Source organism: Schistocerca piceifrons, chromosome 5 (genome assembly GCF_021461385.2).
Source record: "Schistocerca piceifrons isolate TAMUIC-IGC-003096 chromosome 5, iqSchPice1.1, whole genome shotgun sequence".
In the NCBI taxonomy this organism is placed as follows: Eukaryota; Metazoa; Arthropoda; class Insecta; order Orthoptera; family Acrididae; genus Schistocerca; species Schistocerca piceifrons.
Window position 1 is genome coordinate 250,682,526 of NC_060142.1, and position 25,529 is coordinate 250,708,054.

At 38.9% G+C, this 25,529-nt stretch overlaps 1 protein-coding gene across 1 annotated transcript in view; it reads right to left on the reverse strand.

Moving 5' to 3' along the window:
- Positions 1 to 12,706: 12,706 nt before the first annotated feature.
- The window catches only part of LOC124798617 (V-type proton ATPase subunit d), a 79,616-nt gene continuing 66,793 nt past the window's right edge, over positions 12,707 to 25,529 (reverse strand). Inside the window, exon 7 of the mRNA XM_047262093.1 lies at positions 12,707 to 13,666. Coding sequence (XP_047118049.1) covers positions 13,505 to 13,666 — 162 coding nt within the window. The 3' untranslated portion in view covers positions 12,707 to 13,504. The remainder of the gene's footprint in view (positions 13,667 to 25,529) is intronic.

The following is a 25,529-nucleotide window of genomic DNA, read 5'->3' on the forward strand; positions in this document are numbered from 1 at the left end:
TTGCAAATAAATGTCTTTTTCGTATCACATCTCATGTCACTATACTGCCTCTCAGATAATGAAAAAAAATTCTACAAGTATTTCTTTACCTAACTATAAAGAAAATTGTTACTTGGATCCCCTTTTTTTGGGCAGATTACCAGTGCTTGCTACACATCCTTAATGATCTTTCTTTAATTTAACTTAGTCAGAGTTTTGGTGCAATAATTGCTTGGAAATTCAAATTGGAATCTGAGGAGAAAAGGCATCATCACTTAATAACAATTATTATAATGTTTATGGGTTTGGTGCTGCACATACTGAACTATAGTGGACATCAACTATTTTTGCATCTACAAATGGAAATGTGTAATGACAATAGATTCAGTTTCATCAGACATTGGATGTTACATGTATCCAAATAATTCGTAACGAATCTCGAAAGTATTATCAAATGGTTTGTGCTCTTGCTCAAGAGCTCTACCATCCACTTAGACTATTATATTTCTGTTCATTTTACTTCTCTAAATACGATCCTGAGTGTATTCATAGCCCCCTTAACTGATATTAATTCTCATTCTATTGGTAGAAAACTTTTACTTTAGTTTTCTGGTATGTATTTATGTGTTTGATAAAGGTATAACAGCCAAATGTGGCAATAACAAAAATAAAGGGACATAAAATGAGTCAGCTGTGGAACAATGTTATCTTTCATATTGAAAAGTAGAAAAACTATATAATTATGGGACTGAATTGCTGACCAGTGCGTACCTTTGAGAGGTAAAATATTTAGTACTGCCAATACAGGTATAGTTACTTTTTTGTGTGTTTCAGGTTTCCTAAATATTTCACCTCCTGAAGGTAAGTTTTGGCCAGCAGTACTGTGTCTCAATTTTATAGTTTTCTTGACTAAATTATTTTATGCTGTTAACACTGAAAAACAGAGCTAATACTGTCCTCACACTGCTAACTTATTTGATGGTGAACTGATACCCCTGAATCCACATAAGTGGCTAACAATGTTTCTGGACTCCAGGGTCAGTGACAGTTTATTATTTGCTTCAATGTCTTTCCTACAACGCTCAATGGGACACCACTTCAAAACTGAGATACAAGGAGCCTGGTTTGAGGATGGGGACCAAAATGCACTGTAGAGGCACAAATAGGCTTCTTTAATAGTTCTTAACCCAAAAGGTTCAGGAGTTCTTTGTAGTCCTTGTTTTAAATGTTATGTGAGAGCATCCCAAGCACCATTGGAACAATAAATATTACTGGAGGCCAAATCTCACAACATATTTTGTGACTATACCATTTTCATTGGTACAGTCATTATTATGAGTATTCACCAATGGTTGTGTCACAATGTTTGATACATCATTTGCTGCGCAAGGCTTCTACCAGCATGTGCAGTGAGTTTGTATTTGAACCTTCACAATGTTTTGACCAACTGATTTGTTTGACTACTGACAGGAAAGTAATGATTGTTTTACAAATTCTCTTGCAGGAGTATGTACTTCTCCTTAAACTCTTGGTATGCATATTAAGTGGACATATACTTCGCTGACCAGCTTCTTACTTACTGTACAGCTTCTTTATCTTGGTGTAAGACACTTGATGACTTGTCTCCTGCACCTTCTGTGCATCCTGAAACACTAAGCAGATTTGGCTCTATACTGTGCATTTGTCAGAATTATTTAATTCATATCATGTGCAAAGTCATGACTCCTCCTTCAACTGTTCCTACCGACTGTTACATATGAGCTTCATATGACCATATGGCTGTCACTCAAAACATTTCAACACAGGGATGTATTATTAGATGGAGGAACTCTGCCTTAATGTACTTTGTTGATTGCTCAACAGCAATAATAAAGGAGACTTTACAGCCCCACCCCCAAATCTTGCCATTCACTCCCATCATAATGTTTCTGACACCACTTCCCTTTCATCACACCATTGCTTCAGCATTCAGAGATTCCTTCATGTAAGTATACCTAATATTGTGGCAGGAGGTCATCTCTTCACTTATGAGAATTATGCTTTTCAGCCACTACATTTACATCAACAAACACACGCCACATGCCATGATATAGTGTGTGGTGGAGGGCACCTTGTACCACTGCTAGATGCTTCCTTTCCTATTCCAGTCAAAGAGGGAGCAAGGAAAAATGACAGTTTATCTGTCTCCATATGAGTCCTTATTTCTCTACCTTGTGTTCACAGTCCTTATTTTACATGTAGGATGGCAGCAGTAGAATCATTTTGCAGCAAGCTGCAGATGGCAGGTCACCAAATTTTCTCATTAGTGTTTCGTGAAAATGTTGTCTTCCCTCCAGGGATTTCCATTTGAGTTCACAAAGTATCTCCACAATACTTCAGTGTTTATCAAATCTACTGGTAAGGAATCTAGCAGCACATCTATGAATTGTTTCAATGTCTTCCATTAATCTGAGCTGGTGGATATCCCAAACACTCAAAAGTGGGTCACATCTGTGTTCTACATGTGGTCTTCTGTGCAGATGAGCTCCACTTTCGTAAGATTCTGCTAATAAACCAAAGTTGACCATTTGTCTTCCCCACTAGCAACCTTATGTGCTTATCCCATTTTATATCGCTGTGCCACATTACACCTAGACAGTGACATAACTGTGTCATGCAACACAAACTAATACTACATTTGAATACTGCAGGACTGTTTTTTCCTACTTGACTGCATTAACTTACATTTTTCCACATTTACAGCAAGCTTCTATTCCTTACACCAAATATAAATTCTGTCCAATAGTCACTCAACGATGATACTTTCCCGTATGTTATAGCATCATCAGCAGTCACATATTCCTGCTCACCCTATCCCTCAAATCATTCATGTTTACAGAGAACAAGAGCAGTCCTATCACACTGCCCTGGTGGTACCTTTGCCTCTAATGAATGCTCACCAATCAGGGCAACATACTGCGTCCTATTTTTAACAAGTCTTCAAGTAACTCAAATATCTGGGAAGTTATTCTGTGCTCAGGCATTTGTCAACAGTTGCAGTGGGGCACTGTGCGAAACTTTTTATGGAAATCTAGGAAAATGGAATCTGCCTGTAGCCCTGCTTCCATGGTTTGAAGGATATCAAGCAAGAAAAGGGCAAGCTGAGTTTTGTGTAAGTGATGCTATCTAAATCTGTACTGATTTGAGGACAGAAGTACTTTTACCTCAAGGAAATTTATTATATTCAATCTTAGTATGTGCTCATGAATTCTGCTGCAGACCAACATTAAGGGTACTGGTCTACAGTTTTCCGGGTCTGTTATTTTACATTTCTTATACAAAAGGGTCACCTGCACTTTTTCCAGTCACCTGAGACTTAGTACTAGTCGAGAGATTTGCAGTAAATGCAAGCCAAGAAAGGGGCCAATTCTGAAGAGCACTATGCCAAACAGTTTTTCTTTACCTACCTTCTACTGCCACATCAGTCTGGTCAACAAGTGACTGGATAGAAGCCTATGATGCACTTATTGATTTTATGTAGGACTTGAATTTTCTCAAGTTCTCGGCAAGATTTTCTGATAATGTAGGATGATCAACACTATGCTTTGTGTGTATTGTTTTTGGAGGCACGCAATTTTTAATAATACTTGCATGTTGACATTTCAGTGCTCTTTTGTGAACTGAGCATACAATAGTTTATGCTTTCACAGCATTTTCTAAATTTTGTCATTAAATCACAGTGGATATTTTCTGTCCTTAAGCCACTTGCTTGGCATATACCCTCCAGTGCACGATTTATTGACTGTCAGTTGTAGCTTTACATATCGATTGCACTATTCATTCAGTCTTTTGAGTGAAACTAATCTGTGGGAGCAACCAAGCAGAAACAGTTGACACAATCTGGTGGATTCAGTTCGGAGCAGACACATTTGATCATTTTGCCATTGTTAAATCATCACTATTGGCTGCACTGTTGTAGCTGTTATCACTGCTCCAATTTTTCCCTTTTACTGAGTGCAATAAGCAGCTTTTAGTTCACTTTTTCATTCATGTGTATGAATAGGCTTTTTCTTGGTAGTGAACTTCTTGTCTGGGTCAGAATTCCAAACAACTCGGTGGTGAAGGAATGGAAGAAATCATACGACTGGATAAAAGTGATCCACAAGATACATTCAGTGTAACATACAGTATCTGCAAGGATGATGACTATATTAATCAAAGAAATTCAAAGAAAATTAATGAATGGGGATAAATATTTCATGTGAAAAATACTTCTGACAAGTGGCGATATATGCTTAAAACGTAAGTGATTAAGTCCCCAAAGGATTCAAAAAATTGTATCTTACAAGTGTTTTGTTCACATCACCTTAACATTTATTGAAATAGAAGTATTGGGAGACAGAGATTCAATAAATTGAAGTAAAAACTAATTTTTCATTTATTTAAATGTAAATTTGTAATGCAGCACTGGTTATTAACCTTTTAAAACCAACCAAAAATCAACATTTAATACTAGAAGCATGAACAACTCACACTTAAGTAATTAAATACATAAATTTTGGAAATACTTAATTTTTAGAAATAAGCTTTTTATTCAACCTCCTTGAAATAAGATACATTATTTGTCTCTCAAAAAAGTTGGCAAATGTACTTGCAGTTCGCATACACCCTAAAACAATGATGACAGTTTATAAATAAAACCGCTGAAACCCACAGAGAAGTTTCCATTCATTCATATCTGCCGAACCGTCATAGATATGGGTCGGTTGGTCAGTCAGTCAGTCAGTCGTCTCACATTGCCACTATAAACTAGAGGAACTAGTTCCATTCGACTGAAAAAAAAAAAAAAAAAAAACAACAACTGAATGAGAAAAATTGACTGACCAACCAGTTGGCTGTCCCATCACTAAGTTTAAACTTTGTCCGTAATTGCTCTAAATCCATCGTATTGGAACTAAACATGTCCATTTGTTGTCTAAGTAGGATGATAATAACTGTTTATCTGCTCTTTCCAGCATAAAAACTTTTCTAGGCTTCTTGATGGACTTATTAATTTAAGCAACCATCATCGCTATGACGACATGTTCACTAATGGGTATTGCCCAAATTCTAGAATTTGATTATCATTCTTACTTATTAAGGTGCTACCTCAATAAATAGAGCCCCATACTGCAGACATTTAATTGATTTTAAGGTTGGGGGGGTCATAGATTCTAGAGCTTATTGGATTTAGGAACTTGACATATTATTGATCGTCACTTCTTCCCCCAAGATTCCAACAAACACACATTTTGTTTCACATGTACAGTTATTAATCCACATAACATAACACCCTTTTCCTTATGATACACAATGTTCCTGTGTCAAGCCATACATTTGTCACTGATTCAATACTAGAGCTTAAAGTAATGTAGACATAGTGGCTCTCACCAGCCTCCAGCTCCAAAAACCCCAGAGTTTGCCAAGTATATACTCATTAAACACTGGCAGAGTTCTCCGAGATGCTTTCCTTTTGGCACAAACCAAGGAACATGTGTAGATTATCAAATACAATGAACATAGCAAGCATTTTTTAATTTAACCCTTCAATGATCTTTTTTTATTTAAAATTATGTTCCAAAAAATATTTTTTATTTATGAAAAAGTCCTACAATGAATGAAATTACATATAGACATGTAAAGCTCAAAATACTGCGTTCCAAATTTTGAAAATCATCAGTACTATAATACCACATATAGTCTTGCACTGGATTTTCACTAAATTATCCTGAAACTTGAAACAATTTTTTTTAGTTTCTGTGTAGCTATTAAGTCTAACCATGTATTTCACAATGGTTTCCTGTGAATATAAATCTTGGAGGAGCTGTCTGGAGCACACCTGGATGTATTTATCTCATGCCACTGGAGGACACTTGTCCCTCAACTTACAAACTGTCGTTACTTTCAGTCTTCAATGGAGTAACATCACATACTTCTTCACTTTCATAGCTGCTAAATTCAGTGTCAATCTTCACTATTGTAATTCCTTTTTGAAAGCATTGCCTAAACAACAGTACCAGTGAGTGTCTGAAAGTGCATGTTTTGTCGTCGCACATCCAAAGCTGCACACAGTAAAAACAAATTCCACTCAATAATGTCTTATGGAATAGTTTTCTAGGGTAACTCATCACTTAGACATAAAGTATTGATTGCACAAAAGAGAGCAGTGAGAATAATTAATGGTGTTCACCCGAGGACACCATGTAGGCACCTTTTCAAGGAGTTAGGTATTTTAACTGCACCATCACTGTACATATATTCACTAATGAAATTCATTACAAATGATCCATCTCAATTGGCGAAGAACAGTGATGTTCATAAGCGCAACATTAGAGGGAAAAATGAACTTTCCTATCCTTTATTGAAGCTGTCAGTTGCTCAAAAAGGAGTACATTATTCAGCAACTAAAGTCTTTGATCATTTGCGCAACATGAAGTGTCTGGCAGGTAGCAGATCAAGTTTTAAATCTAGCTTAAAATCATTTCTTTTGGACAACTTCTTCTACTCCATGGACGAGTTTGTTTCAGAAATGGTAGAAAAAAAAATGTACATCTAAATGTAGTTGCATGTGTAGAACTAAAATTTTTCAGTAATATTAATATTAGCACTATACATATGAGTATATTATATATATCTTGTAATCTAACTTGTTCCACATCATATCAATAAAATAATCAGGAAAATGATCTATGAAACATGACATAACTAAAACTAAACAATATCTAGTGGCAACCACCTCAACCAAAACGCAACAGCCAGGCTACAAATGTAGTAACAGGTACTCTCTAGCGGGCGTACACACAACTATCAGTGCTGCAATGGATATAAGTGGGTTTTATTTTTTTAAAGGTCTTTTATTAAGTTGCACAATTATCCTTTTGGATTTTAAGTTTCTGTCAAAATAAGAAAAACAAGATAACTCGAGGTTCAATGTTAAGGTGTTAATTCTCTGAGGCGCTACTACACTTACAAAGTAAAGTTACACCAAAGGTGAAAATTGCTTCATTCTCTCTGAGTATTCTCGATTAAAACTTTTTCCAGCTCAAATTCATAAAGTTTCATACTTATGGAAAATATTTCATAGGCCCAGAAAAAGCATGTGACACCTACACACGGGAGTTCCTCTTAAATGAGATACCCATTTTCTGATAGGTCAGCTTACACTGCGATATCCAGAGATACTTGTTGCATGTGCATTTGCATATTTGGCTCCTTTTTCACAGTTATTGCATGTTTTCGCTCTATGTTTACAATATTTTAATAATTTAGACAGGCAGGCAAGCTCGATCTAGTTTTGATGTCTCTCAGATTGACCGCGACCTAGAACTGTGTGCAATCGCTGACTAAGAGGCCACTGCCTAGCGAATTCATTACAGAAGAGTAACAGGAACTGGTAGACAGAGTCAATGCTCCTGTGCCCACCCCTCCAGTTAATCCCTTCTGCTGTCAAACCGAACGCTTCGGCAGCAATTAAATTAAAGTATGCAAGGTTTTAGTCGCACGTCCATTGTTTCAGTTTATCTTTCTATTTACTTGCACACAGTTGAACATTTACGACAAATAGTGCATAGCATGTTGTGCGCCATGCTGCCCGAAAAAAGAAACGTTTCATGGATAGCTGACCATCCTTGAACATTTAAATGTGACAGAATTGTTTTATATTGTCGAGCTTGTGAGAGAGACATTTTAAAAAGTTTTAAATAGACCATGTTAAGACAAGTCTTCATATCACAGGAATGCAGAAGAAAGGACCACGACAACAACCTCTGACAACAGCAAGTTGCAATAGCAGGGATTTGTCCAAAGGTAACGAAAAAAGTTGGTTTAACATGGATCTATGTGGAGCATTCATTGCAAGCAATATTGCACAAACTTACAAACCCTATCGTTAAGGTCTCCCTGCACAAATATTGCTTAAATCAAAATATACCAGATGAATCAACATGGCACAAAAATTACATACTGACAATGTACGTAAATGTTCGGGAAGAAAAATGCAGTGAACTCAAGCACAGCATTATCTGGATTTCAGTTGGCGAAATTACAGGCATTTCTGACCATTACATTACAAATTTAACTGTTGGTGCTTTAAAAGAAGAGCCACTCCTTACTATTTAGCAACCTGCAAAGAACTTGAAAAAGTAAATCATTCTATGATCACCAGATTTGTGAATAAGGGTATTAGAAAATATTTCCTGAATCTTCTGCAGATGAAAGGGTGTTTTTGTTATTTCAGATGCTGCTCCTTATATGATCAAAGCAGGAAAAGCCCTCTGAGTATTTTATCCCAATTTAATTCATATTAGGTGTTTTGCTCATGGAGTACATCGCCCTGCTGAAGTACGTTCCATGTTTGTGAATGTAAATAAACTGATCTCATCCACAAAGAAAGTGTTTCTAAAGGCTCCTGCTCACATCAAGACTTACAAAGAGAAACTACCAAATGTGCCTTTACCTCCCAAACCAACGGTAACTCGGTGTATGTGGGCTGAAGCTGTGTTGTTTCGCAATGAACATTTTGAGGCCATTAGAGGGGTAGTAAATGACTTCGATAATGCAGAGGCTTTGGCAGTTTGCCAATGCAAGGAAGCGTTTAATGATTCCGGTATTAAGAGACATTTGTGTGATTAGCACTCGTTTTTCTCATACACCTGCAAGTATTAAAAAGCTTGGAACTCAGGTTTGGCACTGAATGACTATTCAGTTAAGAGAGAAAATTATTCTAGTGAACTCCTTATAATCTGGAGGTATTCCCAAGAAAACTTAAAGAAAAGAGTTTGAAAACATTTTAAACAATAACCCAGGCTTTGAACCCTTGTGCCAAATTGAGTTTTATTAATGGGATGGATGAACTTTTACCAGAAACAATAACTGCCAACATAGCACCCAAATTCAAATACTGCCCAGCAACAGCAGTTGATGTAGAATGGTCCTTTTCTGCTTATAAAAATGATTTGAGTGATCAAGGACAAAATCTTACTACTGAACATTTGGAACAGTACTCGGTTGTTTATGTTTAAAATATTGGAAAAATGTACAATAAATTGTAAATCATGCTTTGGTCTGATAGCATTAATTAATAGTTAACGCTGTTCAACAAAATTAATGAGTGTACGTTGTTTTTTAAATAAAATATTATGGAGCTTTTGAACATGTCCCTCTGTGTGTGATACACCTCAAAGTTGGTTCTGTACATATTGATTGTTTCATTGCGACTCCCTCGCATCGCATCCGCTTGTTACCAACAACAATATCAAAGAAGGAAAACTTCTTTAACCACGGTATGCGTCCCCAGTTTCCAAATTTTTAGAAAATAATCCCAGAAAGGCCCCTTTCCTAAACTGTACCAGAAGTATTCAGAAAATGATATCACCGTTCTAAATGTACTGATTTTTCACGTGGCCAGCACTCTTCCTCGTAATTGATATGCACAGGTTCGACTTTGAGATATGGTGTACGCAGTAACTACCATGTTTTTTTTATTATTTGATCTTGCATATTTTGACACTTTTCATGCATTTTTAAGCATTTTTCATGGCTATTTTAAGTTTTTATGATGCATATAATCTGGTCTAGTGATATACAGAAGGTGGAAACACAAAAGGGTGAATTCTGTAATAGTACCACCTGCAATCCGAGGATACGTAAGTGTCAATAGTGCTACTTAACCTACATCATCACAGCAGAATGTCAGCTATCAAGTATAATTCTCGATAGTACCTCTGTATCAAATGCCCCCTTCCACTTGTTGCTGAGTTTGAAGCTTGTATGTTTATTAAACCTGTTGAGTACTTTTCCTAGTCTTCTTGTGGATTAAATTCCAGTAATCATGCATGGGCCAGAACTGCTGCCTTGCTGCCTTTCAAACAAGGTTCCCCTCCCCCAGTTTGTTGAGCAACATTATTCAAACAGGATGAACTATGGACACAAATGATTGTGAAATCAGTTTCCATCACTACGGACATCCGAGGAGGAGGACGAGGATGAGATTAGTGTTTATCATTCCGTCGACACCAAGGACATTAGAGATGAAGCACAAGCTCGGATTAGGGAAGGATGGGGAAGAAATCGGCTGTGCCCTTTCAAAGGAACATTTGTCTGTATCAATTTAGGGAAAACACAGAAAACCTAAATCAGGATGGCCAAACCCGGGTTTGAACCATCATCCGCCTGAATGCGAGTCCAGTGTGGTAACTACCGCGCCCTTTGCTCGGTCTTACACCAAACATATTACATACTGAACAGTCATGGCCTCAAGAGTTCACAGAATTTAAAAAATATATATATATATAAGAAAGATGATGAAACTTACCAAACAAAAGCGCTGGCAGGTCGATAGACACACAAACATACACACAAAATTCTAGCTTTCGCAACCAATGGTTGCCTCGTCAGGAAAGAGGGAAGGAGAAGGAAAGACAAAAGGATATGGGTTTTAAGGGAGAGGGTAAGGAGTCATTCCAATCCCGGGAGCGGAAAGACTTACCTTCGGGGGAAAAAAGGACAGGTATACACTCGCACGCACACACATATCCATCCACACATACACAGACACAAGCAGACATTTGTGAAGGCAAAGAGTTTGGGCAGAGATGTCAGTCGGGGCGGATGTACAGAGGCAAAGATGAAGTTGAAAGACAGGTGAGGTATGAGCGGCGGCAAATTGAAATTAGAAATTAGCGGAGATTGAGGCCTGGCGGATAGCAAGAAGAAAGGATATGCTGAAGGGCGAGTTCCCATCTCCGGAGTTCTGACAGGTTGGTGTTAGTGGGAAGTATCCAGATAACCCGGACGGTGTAACACTGTGCCAAGATGTGCTGGCCGTGCACCAAGGCATGTTTAGCCACAGGGTGATCCTCATTACCAACAAACACTGTCTGCCTGTGTCCATTCATGCGAATGGACAGTTTGTTGCTGGTCATTCCCACATAGAACGCTTCACAGTGTAGGCAGGTCAGTTGGTAAATCACGTGGGTGCTTTCACACGTGGCTCTGCCTTTGATCGTGTACACCTTCCGGGTTACAGGACTGGAATAGGTGGTGGTGGGAGGGTGCATGGGACAGGTTTTACACCGGGGGCGGTTACAGGGGTAGGAGCCAGAGGGTAGGGAAGGTGGTTTGGGGATTTCATAGGGATGAACTAAGAGGTTGCGAAGGTTAGGTGGACGGCGGAAAGACACTCTTGGTGGAGTGGGGAGGATTTCATGAAGGGTGGATCTCATTTCAGGGCAGGATTTGAGGAAGTCGTATCCCTGCTGGAGAGCCACATTCAGAATCTGATCCAGTCCCGGAAAGTATCCTGTCACAAGTGGGGCACTTTTGGGGTTCTTCTGTGGAAGGTTCCGGGTTTGAGGAGATGAGGATGTGGCTCTGGTTATTTGCTTCTGTACCAGGTCGGGAGGGTAGTTACGGGATGCAAAAGCTGTTTTCAGGTTGTTGGTGTAATGGTTCAAGGATTCCGGACTGGAGCAGATTCGTTTGCCACGAAGACCTAGGCTGTAGGGAAGGGACCGTTTGATGTGGAATGGGTGGCAGCTGTCATAATGGAGGTACTGTTGCTTGTTGGTGGGTTTAATGTGGACGGACGTGTGAAGCTGGCCATTGGACAGGTGGAGGTCAACGTCAAGGAAAGTGGCATGGGATTTGGAGTAGGACCAGGTGAATCTGATGGAACCAAAGGAGTTAAGGTTGGAGAGGAAATTCTGGAGTTCCTCTTCATTTCCTCTCCAACCTTAACATATGTGTGGATGGATATGTGCGTGTGTGCGAGTGTATAGCTGTCCTTTTTTCCCCCTAAGGTAAGTCTTTCCGCTCCCGGGATTGGAATGACTCCTTACCCTCTCCCTTAAAACCCACTTCCTTTCGTCTTCCCCTCTCCTTCCCTCTTTCCTGATGAGGCAATGTGTGGATGGATATGTGCGTGTGTGCGAGTGTATACCTGTCCTTTTTTCCCCCTAAGGTAATAAGTCTTTCCGCTCCCGGGATTGGAATGACTCCTTACCCTCTCCCTTAAAACCCACTTCCTTTCGTCTTCCCCTCTCCTTCCCTCTTTCCTGATGAGGCAACAGTTTGTTGCGAAAGCTTGAATTTTGTGTGTATGTTTGTTTGTTTGTGTGTCTATCGACCTGCCAGCGCTTTTGTTCGGTAAGTCACCTCATCTTTGTTTTTATATATAATTTTTCCCACGTGGAATGTTTCCTTCCATTATATGATATTTTAGAATGAGGTACTCACTGGCACACTAGTCCATGCTAAATGTAGACAGGCAAAATTCAGTAACTGATATTTGAAAGTGGATGAAAGTACTGTCAGTTTTCTGATACACTGGTTCTATAACCACAGCTGTCATGGGGAAAGGACATCTGCAAAAACGTCAACAGTGTGCGCACATGCAATTACTTATGGCCACAATACAGTGATGAGAGATGTATAAACCAACGACTGTTACAAATCTTGAGTGTTATGAACAAAAATGTAACTGGAATCACTCGAACAGACACTTTCTTCCTATAAGAAAGAAAGTAGCAAATAAAGTCTTAGTATCTGTAAATGCAAGCCTCCCAGAAATGCAAGCCTATGTAACAGCTGCCCATGTTTATGCTTATATGTTGCAATTTCTGCAGGCAAATTAATGCATAATATTCACAAGTCAATGATTTAAATAGTGGACTGAGATTCACTTTTAACTCACTGAGCAATTAATGGAAAATTAATGATTTGTGAAGAAAACTGTATTTCTTGGATAATACATAGTTTGTACAATCTGTGGCTTTAACACACACACACACACAAATATTACATGATGTACAGGTATATGACACATGCGTCTGTAATAACAGGAATGTACAACACAGACTGGGAAACAAAATATTACATCACAATAAAATTTTCTGCAGTCACATTTTTGCTATGTAAACCACTATCCTATATGTACAAAATTTGGGGTCACAATGAATATTTAATACAATAATTAATATTTTTAACAATGTCAGTTTTACATACTGTGCTTAAAAACATGTCTTCTATGGTATAAATCAATATATATTAATACTGAACACATGCCAAAATATGTACATGGAAGTTGTTCTAATTTAAGACACTGAAATAGCTCCTCTAAATGACAGTGTACGATTACTATTGAAGGCAAAAAAATACAAACACTACAACATTTGAAGAATGTATATTCTTTCAATTTTAATACTTTTATGCAATCATTATCCAGTACACACTATACTTCCACCAAAACATTGTTACACTTATTGCCCTTATATACCCCAGCCCATAATACTTTACTGTGAAAGGATGTGGGAAACAATATGACAATTCTATTTACAAATTCATGGTGTACTTTATGCACGCTTTATTATTGCATAATTTAATGAGTTACCAAATAAAAAGAGTGACACACGCAACGAAGAATCAGGTTTTGTTTTTACACACTAAGTGAAGACATATCACTGGTCTTCAGCACATAACTTTTAAATATATTACAGTAGTGGAAATTGTCTCAGAATATTGGAATGTAGTTATCAATTTTTGCCCTGTGTTTCTGGGCAACACATTCTGCAATCCATACAATGTTACGACATTCCTGTTCCTTCAGTTTCAAGTACGAATAGAACACACCGAAGTGGAACTGTTGTAAAAATGCATTCACATTCAATCGTACCTGAAAAGAGAAATGTGTAGGATTCAGATAATGTTGGGGAGCTTTCTTCATTCTTAGTCCAAGTTCTCTTACTACATAATAATTTCAAGACCTACTTGTGTGTCTAGTAACTTACCATTTGATGTGATGCATCCACTATTAAAAAGAAACAGAAATGAAAGAAGGCAACACCCTATCAGTGGGATTACTTATGGGTGTCATGTTGACACTTTGAGATATCATAAGCTCATTAAGATATTTCACCTCTTCTGGCATAATTGCATCGCAACACTCAGGACTGCACACCTAGGCATATGCTGAGAGAGAGAGAGAGAGAGAGAGAGAGAGAGAGAGATATTGCAGAAGAGGAATAAAATTTATAATTTAGAGGAATTAGTACATCTATATTCTGCAAGATAGCTTATGAAACATCTGCCACTGGATTTAGTTGAGCATATCCACGATGCTTTCCCATTTATCGAAAACAACTTGTCATGAAGTGCACTGCTCTTTCTGGATCTCCTCTATTTCTTCTGTCATTCCTTTCTGGTACAGGTCTCAGACTGACACGCAATATTCTAGTATAAGTCACCCAAGTGTCTTGTAAGCCACCTCCTTCAAGGGTGGACTACACTTCCCAAAGATTTGTACAATGGATCTCAGTCTTGCATTTGCCTTTCTTGCTATTTATTTTGTGTGCTCAAGACACCTTAAATCTCTCCATATACTTAGTTCCAGATGTTTAATAGGGTTGACTGCTTCCAGAGGTTGACTAGCAGTTGTGTAGCCATACAGTAATGGGGAAACAGGAGGCTGTAAATGGCGTGGGTAGTAAAACAGCTGTTTAAATACTGATGATGTGGTGTGCACAATGTTCAAAAACTGGTGCCATTGTTTGCAGGTGGCAATTCGTGTGAGTTGGGAACACGTTAGTTGTCACTGTTACACAGAACACTGCTCAGTAATTATAACACTGCTGTTAGATGACATGGCTGCTTTCATACATGTTCCTACCTTTAACTGTGCACGAAATGGCTGTAAAAAGTGTTTAATAGGGGGTGTGGATGAGTTGGTTTATGGGATAGGTATTGCACATGGATCATCCATAGGTGAAAGGGGCTGTAGGGCACCAGACTGCAATACAATATGATGTTACATAGGTTGTGCGGGCAATAGAACATTCTGGAGGCCCACAATAGAGTTTTGGTCAGGATAACACCCACTTCCAGGTGTGATAAGCAGTAGCAGAGTTTCCTGCTCAAGTCTTGCATGATAAGGGAATTACTGGTCAGTGGTTGATTCACAGCCAAGGTAGGATTCCTGGTTTCATGTGAAATATGTTTCTGGGTTACATGGTCAGAATATTTTCACTCTGCAAAGGCTCTGGGAAATTATGAGCATATTTGAATAACTATTGCTTCCCTTAGTCCAAGGATTCCAAGACTGGACAGGGTAACATCTACCCATTCAGGCATAAGACAAGTAGCTTAAGATAGCTTCTTTGGTTGATGTCCAGAATGCTCTTTCAGCTTTTGTAGAGCAAATGTCTATCTCACAAATAATGCATGCAAGTTATTGTTCCCGGTCATCTTGCAAAAATAACAGATACAGTTTAAAGCTAGACCAATGCTTGAATTGTATAATTGTAATGCCAGAGTGGGGAGCCTTGAGAATTAAAAGAGGGTAACATCTCTGGGAAAAATTGGAATGGGGTAGCGGGTGGGAGGTCCACTGGAAGGAATATAAAGACTAGGCAAGATTTTACAAAGAATACGTAGGAGCAGATTTTGGCTACGGAACATGTAAGTTTGTTCAACTTGTGGGTTTATAATGAATGAAAGTTTCGTGGTGAAACCGATCAGAGGAAAAATGTCGTAAAAATAGTTAAAAATGAAAAACACTGAATTAACTTTGCAATTGTTGTCCCAAAAGACAAAAGGATGTCAAACAGTTAATAAAATGAAGGGAGCACAATGCAAATCAACGAATTAGTTTTGCCTTTATATTACAAAAGATGACGATTACTGATGTAATTCACTCTTTAATCTGTGATCCCTTTCTAGTACAAATAAATGCTAAAATCGTAGGATTATAACATTTTACTGATGCAGTTGAAATAAAAACCACCATTCTTAATATTTACTTCCCACTTATACAGATGTACAAATGGATACTAGCTAATTGTCATAGTAAATCCAATAACATATTACACTATTGTCTGCTTGTTTGAATGTTTTGGTGCTGCCCATGCAAATGGTCTTCAGTGAAGTAGCTACTGGCATATTATGTCATAATCTTCCTTTTGTTCTTAATAATGTCACACTTTTCATTAACTCAAAACATGTTTAACTACAATTAGTTAAAGAGCAATTTTTGCAATACACATAATGGTTTCAGCAGTAGAGAAGCTCCTCATTCTTGCCGAAGAGCAAGTTGCTTCCTTCTTTGGACTGATGTCATTACAGTCACTATTGAATAATAGCAGACTATGTGTACAGCATTCATTTTGAAACATCTTTCAGATACTTCAATAAAATTCTTCAGGGTATCAGACCGCATCGTCATAATTTAAAATGCGCCAACGTTTCGGCCAGCGTTGCAGCTAGCCTTCATCAGGGCCTTACGTTAACTGCTAAATGAACACACTTGATTCCTTAAATAGCTGCACGAGAAAACCGTGTCGTTACTTGATTGGCTGTAAAGGGAGGAGGAGGAGGGGTGAAAGGTATGCTTTATTGGTGTTTCCTTTATTATCTGTCATTGGCTGAAATAGCTGTTTTCTATTGGTCTTCATATTAATCCACCCCATTGGAGGAGACGGACGAATAGCGAACAGGTGATGGCTGTGACGTTACACTGTTTCCATGCTGTCCAGAAGCCGGCTGCGGCGTCCCATTGCTCTGTGCGCTCGCGACCACTGCGGCTCTCCGCGTGTCTGCATGGGCCGCCACGGCTCTGCCGCCGCTCCGTAGCCCTGCTATTGCAGGCAGCCAAGACCTCGGAAGCTTGTACCTGTCCTCTCTATTCATGTTGGCGGGTCTTTTGGCTATTTCTATCGCCTCTCTAATCTTTCTTTTGAAAGTGAGAGGCTGTTTCGCCAGGACGCGGGCTTCTTGAAAAAATATTGGTTTCCCGCACTTGTCTCGGTGTTCCGCCACTGCTGACTTAGTGTGTTGTTTCAGGCGGATATATCTTTCATGTTCCGAGAGCCTTGTGCTAATCGGACGTCCCGTCTCACCTATGTAGACTAATCCACACGCACAACCAATTTCATACACGCCAGCTGTGTGTAGTTTGTCAACTGCATCCTTGGTACAACCGAGCATGTCTGATATTTTGTTTCTGCTTCGGAAAATTGGTTTGATGTCGGCTTTTCGTAGAATTTTGCCAATACGTTCGGTGACCCCTTGTACATATGGTAACACAGCAATGCTCTGTGCCTCCTTCTCCTCTTCCCTATTAATCTTCTCCCTTGTCGACATGGTGCTGTCTATCATCTGCTTCCCATAGCCATTAGTTCCGAAGATGGACCTGAGGCGTTCAAGTTCTGTCTTCAGATGTTCTTCGTTGCTTATCCTGTACGCTCTCTTCGTTAGCGTGTGCAGGGCGGACTTCTTCTGCGTGGGGTGATGGTGGGAGGAGGCGTGAAGGTACCTGTCCGTATTGGTTGGTTTCCTGTACACTTTGTGGCCAAGTTTACCATCAGGTTTTCGATAAACTTCCACGTCGAGAAAAGGCAGCACCCCATTCTTCTCTGTTTCCATTGTAAACTGAATTTTCCTATGCTGTTGGTTAAGGTGCTTGTGGAAGTTCTGTAACTCCTCTTCTCCGTGGGGCCAGATGACGAAAGTATCATCGACATAGCGAAGCCAACAATTTGGGCGTAATGGTGCGGACTGGAGGGCTGTTTCCTCAAATGCCTCCATGAAAATTTCTGCTGCGATAGGCGATAGGGGTGAGCCCATAGCTACACCGTCAGTTTGTTCATAAAATTGACCTCTCCACTTGAAATAGGTGGTCGTCAGACAGTGGCGCACAAGCTCACATATCAGGTGCCACACGTTCTTCTAGGATGTTCACAGTATCTGACACTGGGACATTCGTGAATAGGGATTTGACGTCGAAACTAACCATCAGATCTTGGTCCGTAACACGCATTTCCTTTAGGAGAGACACGAAGTGAGTGGAATCCTTAACGTAGGACTCGGTTTGGTGCACTAGGTGTCGGAGCCTAGGTGCCAGTTCTTTCGCTAGGTAGTAGGTCGGCGAATTTATACTGTTTACTATGGGCCTTAAGGGGAAGTCGGTTTTGTGTACCTTCGGTACACCATATATCCTTGGTGCCTGTGTCACTTGCGGGATGAATCTTCTGGCCTTGTCGAAGTTGATTCTAGAGTGCTTGAGCAGTGCCTGCGTCGTTTTGATTACCTTGGCCGTCGGATCTCCCTGAAGTTTCTTGTAGATAGGTTCTGTGAGAATATCTTCCATTCGTTTGTTGTGATCAGTTGTGTCCAGGACTACAGTGGCGTTGCCCTTATCTGCCTGCACCACTACTAAGTGGGGGTTGTCCCTGAGTTCCTTGATGGCACGGTATTCCTCAGCGTTGATGTTTTGCTTCGGTGGCTTTGCTTTATTCAGAACTCTGACCGTTTCCTGCCGGATCTTCTCCGCCTCGGCCTGTGGCAGATGACGTACCGAAGCCTCTACGGATTCTATGATATCTTCTTTTGGAACTTGCTTAGGTGCGACTGCGAAATTCATCCTCTTGGCCAGAATTGCTGTGGTTGCTTCGCTCAAGGTGTGGCTGGAGAGGTTGACCACTGTCCGTCGCCTGTCCAGCGTCAATGTTTCGTCCGTGGCTTTCTGTTGTAGTTTGTCGTACTTTCTCATCTGTCGGTTAGTAATACTATTGCTGGTCCTTGATGCTTGCTGAAAGGTTAACCTGTCGACTTTATCCCAGTCTTCCATCTGAAGTTTTCCGGCCAGAAATAGGTGCAGATCACACAAATTCCTGTTGTGAGCATCGAGACATATGCGGATGTGGCGGATCCTTTCCCGTAGCAATGCTTTACTGGCTTTAACACAGATATTCCTCGCCTTGTTCGTTTTTATGTGAGACGTCAACCGCAAAGAATACGGCACAACACTCGTGTCTCTGCATCTCTTCAAAAAAGCAAGGTCATTCAGCAGTTTACATCTTTTTAAACGCAGTGCTTCTAACTTCTTGATGTTTCCGTGGATTTCCTGCCCATACAGGTTGGTTAAATGTAAGCGTAGGCTTCCGCGGCCGTTGTCTTCTTCAATAAAATTCTTCAGGGTATCAGACCGCATCGTCATAATTAAAAATGCGCCAACGTTTCGGCCAGCGTTGCAGCTAGCCTTCATCAGGGCCTTACGTTAACTGCTAAATGAACACACTTGATTCCTTAAATAGCTGCACGAGAAAACCGTGTCGTTACTTGATTGGCTGTAAAGGGAGGAGGAGGAGGGGTGAAAGGTATGCTTTATTGGTGTTTCCTTTATTATCTGTCATTGGCTGAAATAGCTGTTTTCTATTGGTCTTTATATTAATCCACCCCATTGGAGGAGACGGACGAATAGCGAACAGGTGATGGCTGTGACGTCACACTGTTTCCATGCTGTCCAGAAGCCGGCTGCGGCGTCCCATTGCTCTGTGCGCTCGCGACCACTGCGGCTCTCCGCGTGTCTGCATGGGCCGCCACGGCTCTGCCGCCGCTCCGTAGCCCTGCTATTGCAGGCAGCCAAGACCTCGGAAGCTTGTACCCGTCCTCTCTATTCACGTTGGCGGGTCTTTTGGCTATTTCTATCGCCTCTCTAATCTTTCTTTTGAAAGTGAGAGGCTGTTTCGCCAGGACGCGGGCTTCTTGAAAAAATATTGGTTTCCCGCACTTGTCTCGGTGTTCCGCCACTGCTGACTTAGTGTGTTGTTTCAGGCGGATATACCTTTCATGTTCTGAGAGCCTTGTGCTAATCGGACGTCCCGTCTCACCTATGTAGACCTATGTAGACTATATTTTTTCTTGCTGATATATTCAGCCAGGTGAGTGGTCACTGAAAATGATGTAATTGTATCATGATCTTTACCATATCAGGTACATCAAATGAAAGTCAGTATTGCAACAATTGTAGAAAGTACCACAAAGGTATCACAAATTTAGAAGCTAATGACAACATACCACTTCCCGCTGGTAGAATGTTAGTCTCATTCACCCTGGACCACATAACCCCACTTGGGCAACACGTATTCAGAGGTCTGAACAGGAGATTAGTTTACCTCCAGCATAGACTTCTGCACCCTCTTCTAACTAAGCTATTGGCATAATGATCTGATTCCATATGTGAAAGTTTAAAGCTGCCATAATGTATGAATTTTTACTCAAAAGCTATGTAGTGATTGGGATGAAACCCATTACTTTTATATTATCTGACAGACTTATGCACAAAATTAGATTGCATTAAGAACTGCCCATACAATCTTTGTTTTGAAATATACTTTTAACATACACTGATGAGTCATACACTGAAAGAAAGGACTGGAAAAATATAAGTTGGTCAATTACAAAAATAGGTCTGTGCCTGCCAGGATACATAATAATATATCAATGAAAATTACCACTTTTTGAAGATATAATGTAATTGGATGGATCCAATAAAACATGTATCACTTCCTCCACTTCTTCTAACCTATTAGGTGCCAGCTCGGGTGGTAAAAAGAAACATGTCCTAGCCATAATTTAACACACAACCAGTTACAAAGCACATTCAGGGACTACCAATGCAGCCTTCTTAGATCTATACATGTCCAATATTAGATGTGCAGTGCTGAACTAAAATATATAAAAAAACTATTGTCTAAATCTTATAAACACAGTACACTTTGCATTCCTGTAAAATATAAATAATTCTGTACCCTTTATCAGTTAGAGTGGAGAACTGAATTTAAGGCCAGTTTGATCCCTATCAAGTGCCACAACATTCTGCTTGAAATGGATCACAGATGGCCTTATTGTTTCAAGATGGCACATTAAATTTCACTCTACTGCTACACAAACTACATATGGAATGTCACTGGTTGTGGGTCACACAACAAGGAAAGAGAGAACACTAGACTGCAATTGGTAGCTCACAAGCTTAATTTAGAAGACGAATATGGAGAGATGGATTAGTGTTTAATTTTCCTTGTAATGTAACATATTATTATTATTTCTTTCTTTTCTCAGACGTTAAGTCTGGTCAAAAATGGAAAGTGACGCGGACCTTGATCAAGCGTGACTTCCTTTTAACTGTACAGTATATGTTATATTGCATTTAGGAACTTTCGGGTAATTGAACATGTCAATAATTACGGATTTCTGTAGTTGTATATATAAGTTTGGATGTAGCTGTATTGCGTTGATGTGCTGGTGGATATTGTGTGGTATGACTCCTGTAGTTGATAGTATAATTGGTATAATGTCAACTTTATCCTGATGCCACATGTCCTTGACTTCCTCAGCCAGTTGGATGTATTTTTCAATTTTTTCTCCTGTTTTCTTTTGTATATTTGTTGTATTGGGTATGGATATTTCAATTAGTTGTGTTAATTTCTTCTTTTTATTGGTGAGTATGATGTCAGGTTTTATCTGTTATAATGGTTCTGTTCCAGTATAATTTGTATTCATCATTCTCCAGTACATTTTGTGGTGCATACTTGTATGTGGAAACATGTTGTTTTATTAGTTTATGTTGTATGGCAAGTTGTTGATGCATTATTTTTGCTACATTGTCATGTCTTCTGGGGTATTCTGTATTTGCTAGTACTGTACATCTGCTTGTGATGTGATCTACTGTTTCTATTTGTTGTTTGCAAAGTCTGCATTTATCTGTTGTGGTATTGGGATCTTTAATAATATGCTTGCTGTAATATCTGGTGCTTATTGTTTGATCCTGTATTGCAATCATGAATTCTTCCGTCTCACTGTATATATTGCCTTTTCTTAGCCATGTGTTGGATGCGTCTTGATCGATGTGTGGCTGTGTTAAGATGATACGGGTGCTTGCCATGTAGTGTTTTCTTTTTCCAATTTACTTTCTTCGTATCTGTTGATGTTATGTGATCTAAAAGGTTGTAGAAGTGGTTATGAAATTGCAGTGGTGTAGCCGATGCATTTATATGAGTGATTGCTTTGTGTATTTTGCTAGTTTCTGCTCGTTCTAGAAAGAATTTTCTTAAATCGTCTACCTGTCCATAATGTAGGTTTTTTATGTCGATAAATCCCCTTCCTCCTTCCTTTCTGCTTAATGTGAATCTTTCAGTTGCTGAATGTATGTGATGTATTCTATATTTGTGGCATTGTGATTGTGTAAGTGTATTGAGTGCGTCTAGGTCTGTGTTACTCCATTTCACTACTCCAAATGAGTAGGTCAATATTGGTATAGCATAAGTATTTATAGCTTTTGTTTTGTTTCTTGCTGTCAATTCCGTTTTCAGTATTTTTGTTAGTCTTTGTCTACATTTTTCTTTTAGTTCTTCTTTAATATTTGTATTACCTATTCCTATTTTTTGTCTGTATCCTGGATATTTATAAGCATCTGTTTTTTCCATCGCTTCTATGCAGTCGCTGTGGTTATCCAATATGTAATCTTCCTGTTTAGTGTGTTTTCCCTAGACTATGCTATTTTTCTTACATTTGTCTGTTCCAAAAGCCATATTTATAACATTACTGAATACTTCTGTTATCTTTAGTAATTGGTTGAGTTGTTGATTTGTTGCTGCCAGTAGTTTTAGATCATCCATGTATAGCAAATGTGTGATTTTGTGTGGTTATGTTCCAGTAATATTGTATCCATTATTTGTATTATTTAGCATGTTGGATAGTGGGTTCAGAGCAAGGCAGAACCAGAAAGGACTTAATGAGTCTCCTTGGTATATTCCATGCTTAATCTGTATTGGCTGTGATGTGACATTATTTGAATTTGTTTGGATATTAAATGTGGTTTTCCAATTTTTCATTACTATGTTTAGGAACTGTATCAATTTAGGATCTACTTTGTATATTTCCAATATTTGTAGTAACCATGAGTGGGGTACATTATCAAAAGCTTTTTGGTAATCAATGTATGCGTAGTGTAGCGACCTTTGTTTAGTTTTAGCTTGATATGTCACCTCTGCATCTATTATCAGTTGCTCTTTACATCCTCGTGCTCCTTTGCAACAGCCTTTTTGTTCTTCATTTATAATTTTGTTCTGTGTTGTATGTGTCATTAATTTCTGTGTAATGACTGAAGTTAATATTTTGTATGTTGTTGGTAGGCATGTTATGGGGCTGGGTTTGCTGTGTCTGCTTGATCTTTAGGTTTCAGACAAGTTATTCCATGTGTAAGTGTATCAGGGAATGTGTATGGGTGTGCAATGTAACTGTTGAATAATTTAGTTAGATGTGAATGTGTTGAGGTGAACTTCTTTAGCCAGAAATTTGCTATTTTATCTTTTCCAGGGGCTTTCCAATTGTGAGTAGAATTAATTGCTTGGGTGACTTCATGTTGCAAAATTATCACTTCAGGCATTTGTGGTATCATCTTGTATGTATCTGTTTCTGCTTGTATCCACCGTGCATGCCTGTTATGTTGTACCGGGTTTGACCATATGTTGCTCCAGAAGTGTTCCATGTCTGTTATGTTTGGTGGATTGTCTATTTTAATGTGTGTGTTATCTATTGTCTGGTAAAATTTCTTTTGGTTTGTGTTGAATGTTTGGTGTTGTTTCCTTCTATTTTCACTTTTTTTGTATCTTCTAAGTCGTTATTATTATTATTATTATTTATTATTATTATTATTTTCTTATCTTTTCTTTTCTCCCTCGTTCTTTTCTTTATATATATTCCAATTGTTCATTAAAAGGTGTAATACAAACTGGTCGAGCTAGTAAAGTTTATTTGTACATTCACGATGACCATAGCCAACTGTTCATCATTCCAAGACGTGCTGAGAATCCTGCATCAAGAGGATTGAAGCAGACAAGAATAATTTACGTGAGCAGAAGATGGGTGATCCGGAACCAGTATTGTCATACCAATCTCAATGCACAATGGTGGTAACAGAAAAAGAAGTACGTAAATTTAAATGCTGAATATATGTACTGAATATTGAGGGTCTGTTGATACCAATGTCAGTTAAAGTTCACTCAGGATATGTGTACCTTCCAATTTCTTTCAAAATTTCCCTTTTAATTATTTAAGCAGCAGTTTTTAATCAGTTTCTAACATATATCACATTTTAGTCCCCCCGCCACTATTCATCCTTCAATGAACAGTGTGTAATAGCTAGGCAGCAACAAGGATGTGGCATGAAAATGGCCCTGGTTTCTTCAAAGCATCCATAAAGACATTTGCCTTAATTACTTAAGGAGAATAAAGAAAACCTTCATCTACATGATCACACAGAAATCAGAACATTGCTTCTCCTCAACTGAAGTCAATTATCTCATCCACTAGACTAGCCAATTGGAGTCAGGCTAGTTTCAGAGCCATATATCCACAGCTGAAGTGCTTTTAAAGATATCCCTATACCACAATGAATTCAAATCCTTAAGGTACAATACCCATGTAAGTTATTTATCAGATGTGAGGCCAAGAATCATATAGCATTTTTAAACAGGGTTTTATGGGCAAAATGCTCATTTTGAGAGCAGATAAAGTAAAAAATGTCAACTATGAAATAATGACATGGTTGATAAGAAAAAAAGAAGAAACTGGACTGAAGATGCTGATACTAACCAAACTATATCAAAACTAACAAGTAATTGCTGCAAGGAGAAAGAACTATAAATTACAAAATTATCCATAAACAATATTAAGACACTTTACAGCAGGTACTATGGAGGACTTACTGTTAACTGAATCTCTGTGAGACAAAATTATTTTATTTAAGTTTAAGTATCTAAGTATATCAGAAGTATATAAGAAGAGAGGGTCTTTTCAACATTGGAAGAAGAATGCAGAAACTTAACATGTGGAGCTGTACAAGGATATGATGCCTCCAAGTGCTATCATAGGCCAATTCTGGATTTAAAAAAAAAAAAAAAACCAACTGCATAAGAGAGAGTGATGTCCTGCTGTCTACAGGAAGTTCACATTTTCATGGTTGGAAAAATGCCTTCTGAACCTATACTGGAAGAGGAAAATAGTTTCATGGATACCAGGAATCACATAGGACTCTCTCATACTAATGAGACCAACACTCCCTTAGCATTTGTTCTCCAGTGCACTAATATACTGTTTTGCATTCAATGACATCCAGGTACAGTTTGCTGGACCTCAGACTCTGCAGACAGCAGATTCAATATAAGACATGAGCATTCCCCATTTCACTGTTGTTCAGAACCAAAGTTCCAATTCTAAATTGCCACAGTCTCTGACAGCAGTAGAAAACTGGATCCTGGTTGTCAGTGGCCATTGTCAGAGTGTAGTACACCATCACTATGTAGGCTCTTACTCCAACCGTTGTCAACCTTCTCTAGGAAAAAACGTTGTTGGTAATGTGCCATGACAACCATAAACCCTTACGTTGGCATCTCAAATTTGTGGGTTTAGTAGAATGTTCAACCAAACCAAGAAACTTGCCAGACACTCTTCTCCCTATTTTCTATTGCTTGCTGTAGTTTAGGCTTTGTGAGTTCACTGCTGTGAGATATTTTGTGACAGCAAGGCAATGCTCCTTGCTCTGCAAACAACATGCTTTAATTACAAGATTTATCTCAAGTGTACTGTCACGCATCCAAACTGTGTAAGTAAAAGCTGAGTAGACTGGGAGAAAAATGTGCTGTCAATATATATTTGTACACACATGGAGAACGTGCCATTATGTTTGTAGTAAAAGGGATATA